The 22,117-nt window shown below is 49.8% G+C and overlaps 1 protein-coding gene across 1 annotated transcript in view; it reads right to left on the bottom strand.

The window, feature by feature from the left end:
- Positions 1-10,891, bottom strand: part of YAF2 (YY1 associated factor 2) — a 30,177-nt gene extending 19,286 nt beyond the window's left edge. The window contains exons 1-2 of the mRNA XM_075600083.1: positions 10,717-10,891; positions 6,479-6,604 (exon numbers count right to left, since the gene is read on the bottom strand). Coding sequence (XP_075456198.1) covers positions 6,479-6,604; positions 10,717-10,742 — 152 coding nt within the window. The 5' untranslated portion in view covers positions 10,743-10,891. The remainder of the gene's footprint in view (positions 1-6,478; positions 6,605-10,716) is intronic.
- Positions 10,892-22,117: the final 11,226 nt, after the last annotated feature.

Consider the following 22,117-nt stretch of genomic DNA (forward strand, 5'->3'; position numbering starts at 1 on the left):
TGTCTCCTTGCAACCATTACATATCTCTAATTCTTACTTACTCTTATGAATTACTGTCAGACCCATAATTTCTTAATTTTAATAATGTCCTCCAACTAAGTGGTGACCTGGATGTCACCCCTCTCTGGGATGCACAGGCGTATCTCAGGAACACTTTGGAAGCATCTTTAAAAAAAAGTGTCAGGGGTACGTACCCTAATTTAATCCCATATCTTGGCAAAACAAATGCCCTTATCTCTAGATTCTATCAGTCCTAAAACTAGGCCTGGCCTGGGGTTTAACAGGCCATAGAACATTTGTATTTTTTAAAAACAAGACAGTAACCACGTTAACCCCTGAAGCACCAGATTGATTAAAATAATTAATATTCCCCCGCATTTTCATTACAGGAACGGTGACAGATAGTCTAATTTAAAAAGTTATAGGCATAGGGCAGGGACGCTCATCTCAAGTCCTCGTGCCCCCCTCAGGTTTTCAGGCTCTCCCAGCTTCAGCACAGGTGGCTCAAACAGAGGCTCAATCGCCACCTGTGCTGAAGCAGGGATATCATGACAACCTGAGGAAGAGTGGGTGGGGGGTTGACTTAAGTTTAGCACCCCTGTACGGACAGTTTGATAAGTTAATGGTACAGAATGCAAGGCTCAATGCGGACATTATACATTATGTAACAAACTTTCCCAATAAAAATATAAACATAAAAGTAACAAATGTGTGTAAATAGCGAGAGTTGCTGGTTACTAAGGCCACGTCTATAGAAGGACAAGCCGCGCTGAACCGTGCGGACGCTCCGTGCTGAACCCCGGCATCCTCAATGAGGATGTCTTTAGAGGGGGCTCACGCGAGCGTCCGCAGGCGTGCTGAGGAGCTGGATTTTTCAGCCGACAGCCAAGCTGTTTTTCAGCGCGCTGTCGTCTGAAAACATCCAATCAGCGCGAAGCAGCGTCAACGCGCCGTGACGTTGACGTCGGTGCGTCGCGGGCGATTGGCCCAGCGACGTCACTGCCCCATCTCCCTCAGCCTCCCCCCACCTCCCGATCGCGCCCGCATGTGCATAGAATCGCACAGGCTTCAGCAGGCGAGCCTCAGCTTCAGCAGGCGAGCCTCAGCTTCAGCAGGCGAGCCTCAGCGTCAACGGGGTTCTGCACTGCTCCAACCTCTATGGACGCAGCCTAAAGCAGCAAATAGGGAGAGGGAGTGGCTCAGTGACTGGCACTGAGTGTGAAGCAGGGGCAAGTCACTTTATCTCACTGTGCCTCAGGCACCAACAACATAGATTGTAAGCTCCACAGGGCAGGGACCTGTGCCTGCAAAATGTCTCTGTAAGGTGCTGCGTAAAACTATCAGCGCTCTACAAGAAAATGCTATTATAATTATTCTTATTACCCCAAAAGTCAACAAAAAGTAAAAAATATACACATTTTACCTCATATGAACCAGAGGTTTGTCTGCAGTTGAACTGAGGCGCTCAAAGCTCCAGGGCCCATCTAATTGCCAAGATATTACGTTTTAAGTTTGCTAGTACATGCAAGGTAAAACAAACATGGCTGCAGGGTTCACCCAACCAGAAGCTGCAATGTCATCTCACAGCTTTCTATAGGCCACCAAAATTACGGGAACTCTAGTGATCACATTGTTTGTCCCAGATAAGAATTCTTATAAGAGGATTCTAAAATTAAATATCTCCGGATGCTGGGTGTCCTCGTAGCTTGGAGTGCTGCCGTTCAGCTCCGGGACCACTTGTTTCAAATACAGATGTAGCCAGACACTTTTTGGTGCTGCTTGAATCCGCGGCACAAAAAAACAGTACATTTTGTGGCCGTGAACCATAAGGCTGTGCGTATAGTGCCCGCGACGGGCGACGTCGCCCAAAAACAAATACATTGCCGCCGCGTGCGCTTATAGTAAGCGTGACGGCGACGGGGCGTCGCCAAATTTGGAAGCTGGCAATATTTGATTTTTCAAGGGCTGTCGCCTCATGTGACAGCCCCTGAACCAATCAAATGCCAGAAAGCCCGTGCCGCCGCCACTGCAAAGCGAAATATAACTTTCACTAGCGGCGACGAGTGACGTCACCCGTCCTGTCGCGGACACTATATGCGCGGCCCAACGCTGCGGGGTCCCTGCTTCTGAATGGGATCCTGCAGCGTTAATCCTTCAAGCTCTATATTAACTAATTAATTGATTAACTGAGGAAGATGTGCATAGGCCGCTTGATAAAATGAAAGTAAATAAGGCACCTGGCCCGGATGGCATACTGTACATCCAAGATTTCTTAAGGAGTTAAGTTAAAAAAAATAGACAAACCATTACATTTAATATTCAAGAACTCAATTTTGACAGGTTCACTACCACAAGATTGGCATTAAGAAATAGACTGGTTTTGATTCAAGAAGATTTTCATTGAAAAACTATGGAATTTCCATAATTATCATTGGGGTTCACAAACTTGTGTGTGACACACACAGACACACAAATGAGCAGCAGAGATTGCTGCCTTAATATGCATCAGAAGATAATTGAGACAGACAATGGACAAAATAAACAGACTGTCACTATCTGCAATCTTACTTCCATACAATAAAAACTGTGGTTTGCTGAAGCATGTAGAAATAGTCGCACTACATTGGGTATTTGAAGGTGTGTGGGATTGGAACCGTCACATGTTTTCCACTCAGATAGTGGGTGTTTTTGTCTTATGCAAAGAGAAACCAACAACTATCCCCTAAAATCAGGTGTGCGCAAGATTGTCCGGGGGGAGTGGGGGACGCGGCGGTTAGGGGCCCCGAGTTCATCCCATTGCATGTTCTTCCCATTGCCATGGCAACGCGGCGTCAAATGACGCTGTGGGGTCACGTTGCCATGGCAGCGTGCTGTCACGTAATATGGGGGCGCAAGCAGGCAGGGGGGAGTGGCGCCAGACTGAAAAGTTTGCGCACCCCTGATCTAAATGACATTGCTATTTGTAACTAAGATTTTTGTATTGTAAAAAAATAATAATAATTTAACAGCCTCTTAAGGTATCATCCTCTTTACAGATGGTCCTGCACCACACAGTTACAGTAAGGAGGAGAAATCAAACCTATACTATATTGCTAAGCACCATTGCTGCCAAGAAAAAAATGAAAGCCTGCCACAACTATAATCACGAGTTAACACTGAAATAAATAATGAAATCTTGGATAAACACCGCAAAAAGTAGCAATCCAATTACGAGTTGCAAAATAACCCATCTGCAGTAAACAACTGTTTTAGAGGGACCGCGTCACATGGGACAAAAGATAATCACTGTGGTATGTTTTATTGGTTAAATCTTTGTGATTGAGTAACAACATTTAAGAAAAATTATTCAAAGTTATTAAAACTTTGAATGTTTCCCGGTTGACCGGATTGGTAAAACTATTTGTTTTACTAATCTTAATCTCTTTGGTGTAAAAACAAAAACAATGGGGCCACCTCTGAGATCTGAACCGCTCTCCATTCAAGATTTTGTCCCATTCTCCATAAAGAAGATCTTAATTGGCCAAACAATGAATGACTGATTATATATATAAAAGGAGTTTCCATTGAAATTAAAAACATTATTTTATGTATTAGGGCCGCTATGCTTTGTCTATTCCAGTTGAATTGGAGCAAAATGGTCGTCTATACCAGGGGTGCTCAACTCTCGTCCTCAAAGCGCCCCCAACCGATCAGGTTTTCATGATATCCCAGCTTCAGCACAGATGGCTCAATCAGAGGTGCAGTCTTTGACTGCGCCTCCGGTTGAGCCACCTGTGCTGAAGCAGGGATTGATTGAGCCATCTGTGCAGAAGCTAGGATATCCTGAAAACCTGACCTGTTGGGGGCGATTGAGGACGAGAGTCGAGCACCCCTGGTATATACCTTTAGCAGAGAAAAGCAATAGCAGCCATGGGATTAAACAGAGTGTTAATTGGGCAAAGGTATGAATGTAAGCCCAATTAAAATGTAATAGTTTAGTGGCGTTCACCTCATACAAAAATATAAGTGTTTGTTACAAGATTTCGAGAAATCCTACAACAACTTTTGCAATCTTATGCATGAGATATTGTTATAAACCCATCCACACAAATTGTCAATTATCATTTTTTTAACTAAAGCTATGATAAACACTACAGAACTTGCAGATTTCAGCAAGGATATCTACAATGTAAAATAAAAATACGGCTGTGAGCAGCCACACATTGGGGTGTTCAAAAGCAGTGATCAGAATTTTTGTTAATTTAATCAGGTTTGTGCTCCACTTGGGTTAAAGGAGCAATTTGTGCATTTTTCTTTAATTATTGAAGTGAAACTTCTTTGCTGGCGCCTACAGGGTTTGCATGGGAAAAAAGTCTTACCTTGTAACGAAAATCCGTAACGCGGGTCACATCACGCTCGCGCATGCGCACAAAGCAACATTTCAGGCCGCAGAGGTTAGAAACACTGCCGAGTCGGCAGACACACACACGCACCAGAGAGACACGCACGCGCACACACAGACACAGTATAAGTATATAAGTGCAAATAGCTAAAGCAGAGGTGTGCGCCGGGCACGCGCGTTCTAAGTCAAACGTCTTAAGTCAAACTGGATGACGTCACAGCTTCCTATTGGTCACTAGGGTGCGTGAACCTTGCTAGCCGAGAAGCTACTGGCACCCTCTACAGAGTTATATCCGGAAGGAGGGGGTCTCCGGAGCTGAAATTAATAGGGTTCAGATCCAGCAATGTCCTGCTTCAATCCTGTTACCAAATTTTTTTGCAAAGAGAATTGCCCACTTGGATTGACTAATCATTTGGAAATATGTCACTATGAATAGCTGTGTGGTGTTGCATAGGGCTGTGTCTTGGTTTTACTATGAGAGGGTCCACCTGAGCACCTCACACATACTCGATGATACAATAAGGCTTGGTCCCCACTGGCTACTGCAGTGCTCGCTGTGGCGGGCGCTGCGGGGACAAGAGCCGCCTCTCAATGGGGCTGGGCCCGCTGTGAGGGGTGGCCGCCGCGCGGCGAGATCTTCTCCTAGACGCAAAAATTGAGATAGACACGGGCGACGGAGCGCTAGACCACGCCCCCCGGCGGTTCAGCCAATGAGGGCGAACTTGACAGGTGACGTAATGGCCGCACCCCCGTTACTCTCCCCCCCCCCTCCCCTGTAGCTCACTGCAGACTGGGGAATTCGGCTGCACGCACCGCCAGCCTCGCAAGCGCGTGTGCAGCGCAGGCACTGGGGCCGCAGGCACTGGGGCCGCAGCTTTAGTCCCCATGGAATTGTGTGTTTGCAGAAACAAAAGGGTGGAAAGAAACGCAGAGACTGCCCATAGTCGTGCAGACCACTGCCAGCAATTAAAAGCATGCAGAATTTGGAGAAATACATTGCAGAAATAAGAAAAAATACATAATTGTGGAATTGCATGGGGAGCTGGGGACTGCATTCTGCAGAATAGTAAGAGGTAGACTTTACATTATTGAACTATCATAGTGCTGTGTGGTAGATGGTGCTGTTTTTACACATCAGGGACTTGATTGTGTTGGTATTGTCTATGACTGTATAATGTGTATCAGTCACACAGGGTGGAGGTCTCCTGTGCAAGGATGTGAATGTTTGTCACCTCACACATCGGGAACTTGCGTGTTACTGTGCATCACTGTTGTGGTATTGTATCATTACATATCACGGTCTTGCAGTGTATGAGTTTCACAGGGTGGAGGTCTCCTTGTGCGCATCACACACCAGGCACTTGATTCTGTATTACATTGTGTGCATGTATTTTTAGGTGTCTCAGCGGGTGAATGTTCCCTGGCACATATCACATAAATATCATGCACTTGATGTTATCCGAGTATTACAAGGTGGTCATTTCAGAACATGTGCTATTGTATATCACTTTATTATTTGTGGTTGTATATCACTTTATTATTTGTGGTGTCTCATTGAGAGTAATTTACACATATTATACATTTAACCTTTTTGCTGCCATAGGAGCCAGCATTAAGCACTTGATAGTGTCTTTGTGTATCAGTGTGTGGTGTTGCTGTGTGTGTCACCAGGTGGAGGTCCCCTTGCTCACAGCATATATCAGCCTCATGCTGATGTGTGCACTTAACACATTAACCCTTTTTCTGTCAAAGAGCCCAGCCATTTATAGGCAGTGACAAGTTTAAGCACCCATCAGTGTAATATGGTGAGTCTCACAGGGTGGAGGTCCCACTGCCCACATGTTGTGTTATTGTGTCATTATATGGCTTATGAGTCTCACCGGGTAGAGGTCCCCTTGCACACATCACACTTGATGTTGTGTTGCTTTGTGTCAGTGTTTCTCCACGGTTGGAGGTCCCCTTGCGCAAATCACACACTTGATTTTGAGTGTCTGTGTGTTGCTGAGAGTCTCACCGGGTAGAGGTCCCATTGAGCACATCACACACTTGATGTTGTGTTGCTGTGTCAGTGTGTGTCAGTGTGTCAGTGCGTCTCACCGGGTAGAGGTCCCCTTGCGCACATCACACATCAGGCACTTGAAGGCCTCGGCGCTATTCTTGAAGGTGCACACGCTGCAGTCCCAGTATCCCTCGTCTGAGGACGGCTTCGGCTGCCGCTTCGGCCTGAGGTGAGACACCGGTGTAACACACAGAAAAACATCTACATGTAGCTACACATACACAGCGGCACACACACAGCTGCTCTCCCCCCCCCCCCCCACACACAATGCGGCCTGTTCTCTTCTCCCCCACCCAACCCACAAACACAAAATGCAGTCTGCTCTCTACACACACACACTGCGCGGCCTGATCTCTCCACCCCCCCCACCCACACACTGCGCGGCCTGCTCTCTCCCCCCCACCCCCGACACACATACTGCGCGGCCTGCCCTCTCTCCCCCCCCCCACACAAATACTGCGTGGCTTGCTTTCCCCCCACCCACCCCCCCCACACACTGCGGCCTGCTCTCCCCCCCCCCCCACACACACATACTGCGGCCTGCTCTTTCCCCACCCACACACACACTGCAGTCTGCTCCCCCCCCCCAACACACATACTGCGGCCTGCTCTCCCCGCCCCCCCCCCCACACACACACACACACACACACTGCGGCCTGTTCTCTCCCCCCCCCCCCCCCACACCCCAACACACATACTGTGGCCTGCTCTCTCCCTCCCCACACACCCCAACACACATACTGCGGCCTGCTCTCTCTCCCCCCCCCACCACACACCCCCAACACACATACTGCGGCCTGCTCTCTCCCTCCCCCCACACCCCAACACACATACTGTGGCCTGCTCTCTCCCTCCCCACACACCCCAACACACATACTGCGGCCTGCTCTCTCCCTCCCCACACACCCCAACACACATACTGCAGCCTGCTCTCTCTCCCCCCTCCCCACACCCCAACACTGCGGCCTGCTCTCTTTCCCCCCCCCCCACCACACACGCCCAACACACATACTGCGGCCTGCTCTCTCCCCCCCCACACCCCAACACACATACTGCGGCCTGCTCTCTCTTCCTCCCCCCCCCCCCCACACACACACACACACACACACACACACACATACTGCGGCCTGCTCTCTCTCCCCCCCCACCCCCACACTGCGGCCTGCTCTCTTTCCCCCCCCCCCCCAACACACACACACTGCAGTCTGCTCTCCCCCCCCCCAACACACATACTGCGGCCTGCTCTCTTCTCCCCCCCCCCCCACACATACTGCGGTCTGCTCTCTTTCACCCCCCCACCCTGCGGCCTGCTCTCTCCCGCCACCCCCCCACACACATACTGCGGCCTGCTCTCTTTCCCCCCCACACACATACTGCGGCCTGCTCTCTTTCCCCCCCACACACATACTGCGGCCTGCTCTCTTTCCCCCCCACACACACATACTGCGGCCTGCTCTCTTTCCCCCCCACACACATACTGCGGCCTGCTCTCTTTCCCCCCCACACACATACTGCGGCCTGCTCTCTTTCCCCCCCACACACATACTGCGGCCTGCTCTCTTTCCCCCCCACACACATACTGCGGCCTGCTCTCTCCCTCCCCCCACAACCCAACACACATACTGCGGCCTGCTCTCTCTCCCCCCTCCACCCCCCCAACACACATACTGCGGCCTGTTCTCTTCCCCCCCCCCCCCCCCACACACATACTGCGGCCTGCTCTCTTTCCCCCCCCCCACACACATACTGCGGCCTGCTCTCTCCCCCCCCCCCACACACACACACACACAAATACTGCGGCCTGCTCTTTCCCCCCCACACACACACATACTGCGGCCTGCTCTCTCCCCCCCCCCCCGCACATACTGCGCCCTGCTCTCTTTCACCCCCCACCCTGCGGCCTGCTCTCTTCCCCCCCCCCACACATACTGCGGCCTGCTCTCTCCCTCCCCCCACGCCCCAAAACACACTGCGGCCTGCTCTCTCTCTCTCTCTCTCCCCCCCCCCCCACCCCAAAACACACTGCGGCCTGCTCTCTCTCTCTCCCCCCCCTCACACACACACTGCGGCCTGCTCTCTCCCCACCCCCCCACACACACTGCGGCCTGCTCTCTCTCCCCCCCCCTCACACACACTGCGGCCTGCTCTCTCTCCCACCCCCCCCTCACACACTGCGGCCTGCTCTCTCTCCCCCCCCCACACATACTGCGGCCTGCTCTCTCTCCCCCCCCCACACATACTGCGGCCTGCTCTCTCTCCCCCCCCCCCCACACATACTGCGGCCTGCTCTCTCTCTCTCCCCCCCTCACACACACTGCGGCCTGCTCTCTCCTTCCCCCCCCCACACATACTGCGGCCTGCTCTCTCCCCCCCCCCCCCCCACACATACTGCGGTCTGCTCTCTCTCTCCCCCCCCCCCTCACACACACTGCGGCCTGCTCTCTCCTTCCACCCCCCCACACATACTGCGGCCTGCTCTCTCCCTCCCCCCACAACCCAACACACACTGCGGCCTGCTCTCTCCCTCCCCCCACAACCCAACACACATACTGCGGCCTGCTCTCTCTCTCTCCCCCCCCTCACACACACTGCGGCCTGCTCTCTTCTCCCCCCCCCCCCCCCACACACACATACTGCGGCCTGCTCTCTCCCTCCTCCCCACACCCCAAAACACACTGCGGCCCGCTCTCTCTCTCTCCCCCCCTCACATACACACTGCGGCCTGCTCTCTCCCTCCACACCCCAAACACACTGCGGCCTGCTCTCTCTCCCCCCCCCTCACACACACTGCGGCCTGCTCTCTCTCTCCCCCCCTCCCCCTCACACACACTGCGGCCTGCTCTCTCTCTCCCCCCCTCCCCCTCACACACACTGCGGCCTGCTCTCTCTCTCTCCCCCTCCCCCACACTGCGGCCTGCTCTCTCCCCCCCCCCCCCCCCCACACCCACTGCGGCCTGCTCTCTCTCTTCCCCCCCCCCCCCCACACCCACTGCGGCCTGCTCTCTCTCTTCCCCCCCCCCCCCCCACCCCACCCACTGCGGCCTGCTCTCTCTCTTTCCCCCCCCACCCCACCCACTGCGGCCTGCTCTCTCTCTCCCCCCCCTCACACACACTGCGGCCTGCTCTCTCTCTCCCCCCCCCTCACACACACTGCGGCCTGCTCTCTCTCTCCCCCCCTCACACAGACTGCGGCCTGCTCTCTCTCTCCCCCCCCCCACACAGACTGCTCTCTCTCCCCCCCCCCCTCACACACACTGCGGCCTGCTCTCTCTCTCCCCCCCCCCCTCACACACACTGCGGCCTGCTCTCTTTCCTCCCCCCCCCGTACACACATACTGCGGCCTGCTCTCTTTCCCCCCACACACACATACTGCAGCCTGCTCTCTCCCCCCTCCCACACACTGCAGTCTGCTCTCCCCCCCCCCCCCCCCAACACATCCTGCAGCCTGCTCTCTCTCTCTCCCCCCTCACACACACTGCGGCCTGCTCTCTCTCTCTCCCCCCTCACACACACTGTGGCCTGCTCTCTCTCTCCCCCCTCACACACACACACTGCAGCCTGCTCTCTCCCCCCCTCACACACACACTGCAGCCTGCTCTCTCCCCCCTCCCCACACACACTGCAGCCTGCTCTCTCCCCCCTCCCCACACACACACAGACACACACTGCAGCCTGCTCTCTCCCCCCTCCCCACACACACACACACACACACTGCAGCCTGCTCTCTCCCCCCTCCCCCCCCACACACACATACTGCGGCCTGCACACACACACACACCGGCCTGCTCTCTCACACACATACATACACTGCGGCCTGCTCTCTCACACACACACTGCGGCCTGCTCTCCCGCACACACACTGCGGCCAGCTCTCCCGCACACACACTGCGGCCAGCTCTCCCGCACACACACTGCGGCCAGCTCTCCCGCACATACACACACACACACAGCGGCCTATACATACACACACACACTGCAGTGCGACCTGCTCTCCCGCACACACACTGCGGCCAGCTCTCCCGCACATACACACACACACACACACACACACACACACACACACACACAGCGGCCTATACACACACACACACACACACACACACACACACACTGCAGTGCGACCTGCTCTCCCGCACATACCCCCTACCGGCTGCCCACAACCTCCGGCCTCGGCGTTTCCTCCACGGTAAGGCGGGGAGATGCTCTCTCCCCTCGCCCCCGGCTCTCTCCCATTGCCCCCGGCTCTCTCCCGCCCTCCTTCCCCCAGTTTCTCACCTGGTCGGGCTTTTCTTGTCTCCCATCCTGCGGCGGAGGAGCTGAGCGGAGGCCGGGGCCGAGCAGCAGGAGCCCGGTCTGTGAGGCTGGAGCAGGCGGCGGCACCGACCGCGATCAGCCGCAGCCAGCTGTCCGCCGCGGCACGTGATCCGGCGCGACCAATCACAGGGCGCCCAGAGCCGAGGCGGCGTTTCACCAAGTGACTGAGGAGAGTGTGGGGGAAGAGACTGCGAGAGGGAGAAGAAAGAGGGAATGGGAGAGCGATAATGCTAGGGACAGAGGGAGATAAAGAGACTGCAAAGGGACAGACGGAGATAAAGAGACTGCAAAGGGATAGAGGGAGATAAAGAGACTGCAAAGGGATAGAGGGAGATAAAGAGAATGCAAAGGGATAGAGGGAGATAAACAGAATGCGAGGGATAGAGAGGGAAAGAGAGAATGTGAAGGGATAGAGAGGGAGAGAAAGACAATGCAAAGGAATCGAGGGAGATAAAGAGAATGCAAAGGATAGAGGGAGAGAGAGAATGCAAATTATAGAGAGGGAGAGAAAGAGAATGCAAAGGATAGAGGGAGAGAGAGAATGCAAATTATAGAGAGGGAGAGAAAGAGAATGCAAAGGAATCGAGGGAGATAAAGAGAATGCAAAGGATAGAGAGGGAAAGCGAGAATGCAAAGGGATAGAGAGAATGCAAGGGACAGAGAGGGAGAGAAAGAGAATGCAAAGGGATAGAGAGGGGGAGAGAATGCAAAAGATAGAGGGGGAGAATGCCGGAGAGAGGAAAGGATAAGGAAGTGGGAGTTATTGGTGAGGTACTGTAGAGCGTATACAAGACATCGGGAAGAGGAGTGGGGAGAGACAAAGAGGTTAATTGATTAAACTCCAAAATTATCAAAGGAAAACCCGCATGCAATAAAAAAAAACACAATAAAAATCTGGCCTTTCCGCCGTATTCATAAAGAATGAAAAATATGCATAAAAATGGCACTGATTGGCATCTCATTTACATGCACTTTTTACCAGATTGGCTGCAATGCCGCCTGGAAACTGACAGAAATCTCACCTCTACCTATTGTATACCGTAGAGGCTAGAAAGGCATTGCCAAGCTACAGTATGTCTTGCTAATCACTGTGGCATACAAGGGGTTAACCTCTCACATTTATCTTCTGCCGACAACTGAGGTGATATGGGAGGGTGTAGGCCAGGGGTGGCCATCTCCAGACCTCAAGGGCCACCAAAAGGTCAGGTTTTAAAGATATCCTTGCTGCAGCACAGTTTGCTCAATCATTGACTGTGCCACTGATTGAGCCACCGGTGCTGAAGCAGGGATATCCTAAAACCTTACCTGTTTATTTATTTTTATTTATTTATAAAAATGTTTCACCAGGAAGTAATACATTGAGAGTTACCTCTCGTTTTCAAGTATGTCCTGCGCACAGAGTTATAGCAATACATGGTTACATTAAAAGAACAGGGGTATACAGTGAATTCACAGAAATTTCCTGGACAGATAGAGTTGGAAAACTGGGTACAGGGGATAAAGGGATATCAACAACAATGGTGTTTGCCATTGAGGACTGGAGTTGGCCACTCCTGATGTAGGCCTTATATAAAACTTCCTTATCCTTTCCTCTCTCTGGCATTCTCCCCCTCTAGCTTTTGCTTTCTCTTTAGCTCTCTATCCCTTGCATTCTCTCACCCACTATATCACGTGTAAAGGGGTGATGTGATAAATCAAGCCATCAGATTGGAGTAGTCCTCCCTGAAGAAGCATGTCTCTGATATGCGAAATGTGTGTCGGACTCTGATTGTCGTGGTGGCGCATCTAGGAAGGAAAAAAAATGGGTGTATGGCGATTATTACTTACTATCTCTCCATGGCTCTTTACTAGGTAAACTACTCTTGAACACACACTATGTATAATATTATGCTACTAACTATATTCATTGTTACTACCAGTAACTTGGACAGTGTCCGCTACACAGGACTGTGATCATAGCAATCCAGGGCTAAATACTACATAGACTGGAGAGATTGCATACATAACTGAGATCATAGTTCCAACTAAGAACAATCTCGTCTTTGTGCTGTAATGTGTTTAGTTAATACTCTGTTATCCTCAGCTGATGTACCATTGAGATATTATTAACTGTGGGCTCAAGTAAGTAGCTTTTCACTTGTATGCATATTTAGAGATTTTTGTGTATCCAAGGTTGATTAACCTAGTTATTCCTGCCTATTGTTGGAAATGATAGTTATACATCACGTTGGATGAGACCATAGTCAGTATCCATGACACCAATTGTAATATAGAGTGCCATACTCCCATAAAATAAACCTGTAAGGATTCGGGAGTCACGCGGCCTTCGGCACGCTCCCGCCTTACCTCCGTTCACGCGCGGGGCTCCTTCCAAGGGTACATCATCCGCAGGCCGCACATGCGCGCACCGGTGACGTCACCAGGTACTGCGGGGGAAGGCCCCACCTCCGGATTGCGCCACACGCACCTGACCCATGTGCAACGTGCCCAAGCTCCATGGCAACAGCTATATCGGTTCCATCATATTCACCTGTCTTCTGCACCTAGCCCAATCACTGCTTCCGCTGAGACCGCGCTTTTGCTCTGCCTCTCCATAGGATTGGACAGTCCTACCTATATATGCTCAGCTGTGCCGCTGGCACTTTGGCGGAGCATAGGTTCATGTTCCATTGTGCTAACCTGTTCTTTGCCTCCACAGTCTTGCCTTGCTGAACTTTGCCCTATGTACCGACCGAGGCTTTGTTCTTGGACTCCGCACATCTTGAATACTGACCCCGGCTATCTCGACCCTCCGCATCTCCCCAACCCTGACCTCGGCACTCGGACAATGACTACTCTCCATTCTCCAACCCCAACTACGGCTAATAACACCTTCAACGATCCGGACCTCTCCTACTCTGACCTTGGCAAGTATAACGACGACTCTTACCTCTCCAACCCCGACCCGGCTACATCGACCAATCTACACTCAAGACGTGACCCCGTGGATGTGGGTGGCGTTTATACCCATTCCCATCTCACACCCGGGGTCCCGTCTTGTTTCTGGTGAGCACAGCGTTACAATACCCCTTTGGTACTGTACAGGAGGGTTAACTTGATGCTATCTCTTCCTTATTCCTTGGAGGGTATTAACCCTCTATAGGCATTAGTCTATATTTAGCCGCCTTGAACCAGGCGGAATCTTTTTATATGATTTTATCAACACACTATATATATTATCACCTGCGTCGTTATCTATATATTATTAATAAAAGTTTATTATTTTCGATCTTGGCTATCCCTCTCTGATACCCTATATACAGTGGTTGACAAATCACCAAAAAATCTACTCGCCACACAAAAAAATCTACTCGCCACCTAGTACCAAACGTGTGCTGCTTGGGCCAATATTTACTCGCCCGGGGGTTAAATCCACTCGCCCGGGGCGAGCAAATGTATAGGTTTGTCGAACACTGCCTATGGGGTTTATTTGCTGGCTAGTTACCATTTAGCCTAGGATATTAGGATCCTTGACTTACCTTAGTCTTGATTTATACCAATACACGGAGTGCAACTTTGAGATCTGGCGTGACGCCTTTGTCACGCAACTTTGTTTATAGAGTATATATCCACTCCATGAAAGGATATTGGCAGACACCTTTAACAGAGGATTCCACATGCAAAACTACGAACGCCACCCCTCTCGGTTTATACCAGTAAATCACTATGCCATTTGGGCTACATGGAGCTCTGGCCATATTTCTGTGACGGTTCAGGGGATTCGTGCTTCCCAATGTCTCCCCGTCACCCCTGCTCCCTCTGCCTCTGACCTTCCTCCCTCGCCTCCTCGTCCATCTGTCCCTTCTTCCTCCCGCACCCGGTCCTCTGCGACGTGCCCGGACACGCGTCCAGCTCTCACGCGCGTTCCCCGCGAGGTGCGCACACCTCTCCAGGCACCCAATCCCCTCCGCGGCACTCACAGCTCGCGGCGTCCCTCTATTTCCCCACCTGCCACATTACCTCCTTTGGTCGCTTCTCCTGCTCTCTCGCCGTCCTTGGCAAGTGCCCCCGTGGCGCGATGCTCCTCGCGCTCCCTGGCACACACTGTGCGCGCGCGCATCCAACCCTTACGGAGGGCGCGTGCACACGCTCCAGATATATGCCTTCCGAGAGCCCTGGCTCCGCCTCCCATAGCGTACAAGCCATCTCCCTGTGTGATTCACCTGTCTCCTCCCTTGCTCCTTCTGACCTATCCCTGCAACCTCTGACTCAACCCTCTGCTCCTCCTTCCTCTCCTATTGGTGCTCCCTCCTTTATAATCCCTGTCTGTCCTCTAGCTCATTGCTCTGCATAGCTTCTTGTGACCCCTGTGTGTGCATTCTCTATGCTTGGCTCTCCTGTCTCTTTCAGCGCTGGTTCCTGTCCCTGCTTACTGTACCTTTGGATCTCCCTGGCTTGAACTCTGCTTTGAATTGGATTACCCTGCTTTCTCCTGCCCTTGAACCCTGCATTCGGATACTTCTAAGCTGCCTTCTCCAATCCTTGAACACTGGTTTACGGACATCACCACGCTGCTCTCTATAACCCCTGAACTCTGGCACACGGACATTACTATCCAAACTCTGGCATCCTGGACGTTTCAAGTATACGTTAACCCTTTCTCAACAGGCCCGGCAAGCATTACCACACTCCGGGCACGCCCTCACTGCTGTGGGTGCGTGTTATAACCTTACCCACCTCAGTACTGGGGACTGGCCAGGTCTGCGGGCATACAGGCGTTACAATTTCAAAGATTAATGAACAAGGTGCTACAACCCCATAGGGCATATGCCGCCGCCCACTATAGTAGGCACTGGCAAACTCATATAAAAAGGTTAAAGGCAGTCCTTAGGTCCGTAAGACAAGCTGGGCTCACTGCGAATCCCAAAAAATGTGCCTTAGAAAAAACAAATACCAAGTATTTGGGCTATGCCATTGGAGGGGGGGGGGATGGTAAGGCCACTCGCCAGCAAGGTAGCCGCCATAAAGGAGTAAACTTTGACAAAGGGCAGTTTCACGCCCGAAACACAGCACAGTTCCATATACCCACCATTTTTTGTCTCCTATGTCACTCCTTAAATAAATTGTTTTTAATCCATTTTGGAAGTTCTGTATTCCTGTTTTTTCAACCCTGCTATGCTGTGCTTTACATATCTCTCCTGAGGACTATGCCATTTACATTTTCTTCATGCTGGATGCACGCTTTGGAGCCAAGAATACCTACAATCAGTGAGTACTTTTTTACTCTATGGAGTTTTGTCTTTATGCTATACAACATAATCATTATTATACTCTGAGTAGTTCCTGCTATAAGTGTGGTGGTTAGAATGGCTTCATAGGCTATATCTTTCCCTAATATGCCATAAATCCCACTTGGAATACAAGCCCTTTATGTGGCATGTACTAAATCCTCAGTAGCATCTATACATTTGTGGATCAAGTTTGCACAAAGAATTAATCATAAACTCCTATCAATATGTTACATTACTTGGCTCATTATATGTGACTTTAAGATACAGATATGTATGTTTGTCTTTATTTATATAGTACCATTAATATGCATAGCGCTTCACAGTTGTATATACTACTACACAGATATAATTATCCTGTTCAACGTTCTGTTGCACTGATCATGGGACTAACAAATCTACGTAAGTACCAGCACTCACTGTCTAATAGCTAAATGATGAAAACAGTTGTAATGCAGAATAAACATTTAATAATAAAACGAACCAGAAATAAATCAAATGTGTTTGCAGAAACCAGTATCACAAATGGGCATGTCACAAAGTGAGGGGTGGGGGGGAGAAAAAAGGAAAAGGGGAAAAAACATGAAACACAAGGGATATACACAAAAAACGGAGAACGGCAAGTATGCTAGGGGGGCGACGTTTCGAGGGACTACCTCTTCATCTGGCCCATTCCCCCTGGTCCAAAATGTCCCAGAGTCCCTCAGCACTCCACACGAGCACAAGGAGCAGAGCCACAGGGTTTGATTACTGTCTTCATACAGAGTTTGATTACTGTCTTCATTTGCTATTCCCATTAACCTTTCATTGACTGTTGTGGACTCCTGGTGCTTCTTTGCAAGCTGCTTTCTTGCAAGCTGTGTTCAGCCTTTACTGTACCATTGCCCACAGTTTCTTGTGGTACTTGAACTACTGGCATTGACTTTAGTGGATTCTTGCTGCCCTGCTATTAGCTGTTTAGCTGTATTTAGCCTACACTGTATATTTGCTATCTATTTTCAGGGGTGTCTGATTTGACCAGTTATAGGGGAAGGGAGGCTTAGGGAAGTACCTCTGGGACCTTTTGGACCAGGGGGAATGGGCCAGATGAAGAGGTAGTCCCTCGAAACGTCGCCCCCCTAGCATACTTGCCGTTCTCCGTTTTTTATGTATATTCCTTGTGTTTCATGTTTTTTCCCCTTTTCCTTTCCCCCCCCCCCCACCCCTCACTTTGTGACATGCCCATTTGTGCTACTGGTTTCTGCAAACACATTTGATTTATTTCTGGTTCGTTTTATTATTAAATGTTTATTACAACTGTTTTCATCATTTAGCTATTAGACAGTGAGTGCTAGTACTTCCGTAGATTTGTTAGTACTATACAGGGGAATAAGGGTCCCCTTTTGTTCCGTGCACCCTGCAATTGCATAAATTTAACACTATCAGAGTGCTGTCTATCGTCCCCTTTTACCCTTTGATCATGGGACTGTTCAGTCCAATTTTCTCTTAAAATAGTTAAATACCATGAAGGACACGAATCCGAGGTTGACCCGTTGGTATATGTCCCTCCAGCCCTTCTTCTTGGACATACAACATAGACAGGGGAAGGAGCATGCAAATGCAGATTTTTTTTTCCGCGAGGAGTGATGGGTCGGGCTTCAGCTGTGTGGGGCACTATCCACACACAAACAGGGGAGGTATGTGACTGGGTGAAGTCATTTGCTCATGAGTATGCCTGGGAAACATACATCTGACTGCTGAAACCAGCCCTCATCGCTCAGTTAGAGGTACCTGAGCGATGAGGGCTGAATTAAGACAGCTGTCAGGCAGCTTGATAAGGAGGCTACTGCTGGTAGTAGCTGGCTGTCTCAGACTACAGAGCTGTCCTGTCCAGGCTGCTGGATCCAGAAGGATTGCCTGGGCTCTTTTTGGACAGGAGTCCCAACCAATCAGATAAGAAATTAATCTTATTTCTCTGTCCATGAATGTGATTTAAAGCTGGTAACCGGTTTAGTCAACCAGCTCGCAGTTAGGCTTATATTGTATAGTTAGCCTCACTACTATGGAGTAGGTGTTCCTTTTATGTTTTGTGTTTACCTTTAAGGGACAGTGTGCCTAATGTTTATTTGCTTATTAAAAATAAACCACTTAAGTTAAAAGCCTTACCCACTGTTTGTGACTCTTACTGACCCTACCGCGAGGCCGTCTGTCAGGGTGTCCTAGACATCCTGCTCCCAGCCACAGTTCCTTTCTCTGTCCATCGGGTGTTCTGCTGTTTTCTGTCTGCCCTGGGGTTCCTCTGTCTGTCTGTTTCGTCTTGGTGCTCCTGTCATCTGTCCTTATAGTTTCCTGTTTCCTGTTCCTCCCTTGCCTTTGTTTTGTGTCCAGACTCCTTATGCCCATGCTTCTGCTTCTATTCTTGTTTCTGTTACGTGTGGAGTCCTGTACTTATTAAAGGCCCTTGCTAGTAATCTGGCTTGTCCCTATTTGTTTCCTGCTCCCTGCTCCTTAGTCTCAGTTCCTGCTCCCCTGCCCTGCTCCTGCCTTCCTGTTGCCAACCCCTGCCTGGACCCCGATGATCCTGCTTGCTGCCTGCCACCGACCTCAGCCCATGACCCCAACAATCCTTGCTTCCCCTGCTGTTCCGGCCACCGAGGTCTTGCCCGCTCCAGGAGTCTCCCCTGTGACACCGTACTGCCACAGGTATATATATATATATATATATATAATCAAAAAATAAATGGATGATAGCGTTCTGTGGCTAACGAAATGCTTTTATTTGTGCGAGCTTTCGAGATACACTGATCTCTTCTTCCGGCGATGTTACAATGAATGAAGCAAGCAAAGGGTATACTTACAAACAGTGTCTCTTGGAATGTTATCTGTGCTTGTCCTTCCCCCGGTGTGGATGAGATTTATGGCTAGAGGTGTTAAATGGTTCCTGAAAGTAAGTGATGTAAGAGTGTGTGTGTGTATCTGTGTGAATATAAATGAATGGAGAGCCACAGTGCCCCCAGTGCTTTACAAAAGGGGTGTGTGGAGTGGGAGGCAGCTCTCTGATTTAAAGTATTACACCCAACTGCAGGATGATCCAACTAAAAAATACATGAGAGAACTCAACAGGATCATTAAAACACTCCCGATCCGCACAAGAGAACAAATTCTGGACCTGATACCAGCTAACCCAAAACCTGGCACATTCTACATGCTCCCTAAAATTCACAAAGAGGGTAACCCTGGTCGCCCTATTATCTCTGGATCTGGCACACTTACCGAGAATATTTCTGGCTGGGTGGAGGGCATTCTAAAACCACTTGTCAGGAACACACCCAGCTATATCCAGGATACCACCGACCTGCTAAACAAACTGAATGCCATTGCCCCCTTCCCAATAGTAACACTACTAGCAACCATGGATGTAGAGTCACTTTATACAAACATCCCCCACGAGGATGGAATTTCAGCTTGCAGATACTTTCTGGGACCGCAGGAGCCACTCACAGAGACAGTGACTAAATGAATCGAATTTATTCTAACCCATAACTACTTCCCATTTGGAAATGACACATACCTCCAGACAACCGGGACCGCTATGGGTACTCGGATGGCGCCACAGTATGCCAATCTGTTCTGGGCAAAACTGGAAAGTGACTTTCTTTCCACCTGTCACTTGAAACCCCTTACATACCTTCGCTACATCAATGACATCCTCCTGATTTGGACCTCTGGCGAACAGGACCTCCTACAGTTCTATGACAACTTCAATACGTTCCACCCGACCATCAACCTCAAACTTACCCATTCCCCGGATGAAGTACATTTCCTAGACACCACCATTACTATAAAAAACAACCAACTACAGACTTCTGTATACCGCAAACCTACAGACAGAGCCAGCTATTTGAGGGACAACAGCTTCCACCTGACACACACCAAACATGCAACATCTAGAGTCAAGCCATACGCTACAACCGGATATGCTCCGACACAGCAGACAGAGACCAGCGGATTAAAGCCTTGAGATCAGATGTTATAAACCGTGGATATAACCACAGAATTGAAGACCAGCAAATTCACAAAGCCACCAGAATACCAAGAAGTGATCTCCTTGAATACAAACAGAAGGAGACAAGCAACAGGGTACCTTTGGTGGTCACATATAACCCACACCTAGGAGCCCTACGCAAGATCGCCAGGGAACTACAACCCATCCTCCAGGAAGATACAAGACTGCAACAGGTCTTCCCTGAAGCACCCTTATTATCATACAGACAACCTCATAATCTCAAGAATATTATGGTGAGGAGTAAAGTATTCAGCAGTACAACTGAATGGGGGACGAAACCATGCCAGGACCCAAGATGCAAAATCTGCGCAATGCTCTACACAGCGGACACAATACAAATACCACACAGGAATCGGGAATACAAAATCAGAGGACGGTTCACCTGTTCCTCCAGCAATGTCGTGTACCTCATCATGTGCATGAAATGCCCAGGAGGCTGCTACTACATAGGTGAGACGGGGCAGGGGCTAAACAAGAGAATGAACCTGCATCGCCACAGCATCACACGCGGAACAAGACACAGTCCTGTCGGCGAATATTTCTCTGACTGGCCGTAAGATGAATGATCTGAGGGTTGCCATACTCAAAGGTAATCTTAAAACACTGAAAGAGAGACGGTTGCATGAATACAAATGTATGCAACTGTTCGGGACACTTAGCAGTGGCCTAAACAGAGATCGAAATTATATGAGTCATTACTGACACAAGTGAACTCTAGTCCCTTCTCTTCTGAGCGCTAAAGACCATGTCTGTACATACTGTGCTATATGTATGCACACACAGCTGTCTCTTACACATACCAATACCCCTTGTTTTTCCATCCCTATACACCAATAGGGACCACATAGTATCCACACACACTTTTAGTTATGCTACTATCTCTCACATTTCCACACCTACCCACACCATTTATATTAACTCCCACTCCACACACCCCTTTTGTAAAGCACTGTATACACTGTGGGCTCTCCATTCATTTATATTCACACAGATACACACACACACACTCTTACATCACTTACTTTCAGGAACCATTTAACACCTCTAGCCATAAATCTCATCCACACCGGGGGGAAGAACAAGCACAGATAGCATTCCAAGAGACACTGTTTTTAAGTAAACCCTTTGCTTGCTTCATTCATTGTAACATCGCCGGAAGAAGAGATCAGTGTATCTCGAAAGCTCGCACAAATAAAAGCATTTCGTTAGCCACAGAACGGTATCATCTATTTATTTTATGATTATTGAAGCTCGGCTAACACGTTACTGATACCTCTACATGTATATATATTTATATATATATATATATAGGTAACAGAGCAGATGGCACACAAATACAGATGAAGACAGGTGCTTAGTCCCATATGAATAAATATAATCAAAGGCTCCTTACCAGGCAGACCAGAGAATCCAGAGAATCCAAAGTAGGCACAGCAAGGAAGAGACAGCACACTTGTTTGCAAAAAGAATTGTATTAGTGAAGCAGGCACAAAACACCAACGTTTCGGTCCTAAAAACAGGACCTTTATCAAGGGAGTGCTTAGCACAGATAGACCATAACCACCAATATATACCCATAACTAACTACCTTAATTGAAAACAAAATTACACACACCTGTGTAACTGCAACCTCCTCCGGTGAGGGACAGATGACGTCATTACCTCGCGTCTATCTCATGTGCTCACTGCAGTAAGGAGCATCATGGGTAAGTAGGGAACCTATGGGAGAACCCCCTCAGCCACAGGAACAGGCTCTACTGCGCATGTGTGGCGCTCAAGTCCTGGGTTGCCTCGCAATGACAGGCAACAGGAAGGAGGGAGGAATGAGAAGTGAAGGGAGGGGGGCGGGCCAGAGCGCTCCGTGACAGCAGCTACAGAGCGCATGGATGTAGAGGCTGCAGGCAGAATCACATGTATACAATAAAGATGCCACAAACACCACTAAAGTGCATACATACCAGCTGGGCAAATGGACAGCAGGGAGAAGGGGAAAGGGGGGGTGTGTGTGTGGGGGGGGGGGATGGCAAAAGGGGGAAGGGGGAAAAGGGAA

This window comes from Ascaphus truei, chromosome 5, assembly GCF_040206685.1.
Source record: "Ascaphus truei isolate aAscTru1 chromosome 5, aAscTru1.hap1, whole genome shotgun sequence".
Classification (NCBI taxonomy): domain Eukaryota; kingdom Metazoa; phylum Chordata; class Amphibia; order Anura; family Ascaphidae; genus Ascaphus; species Ascaphus truei.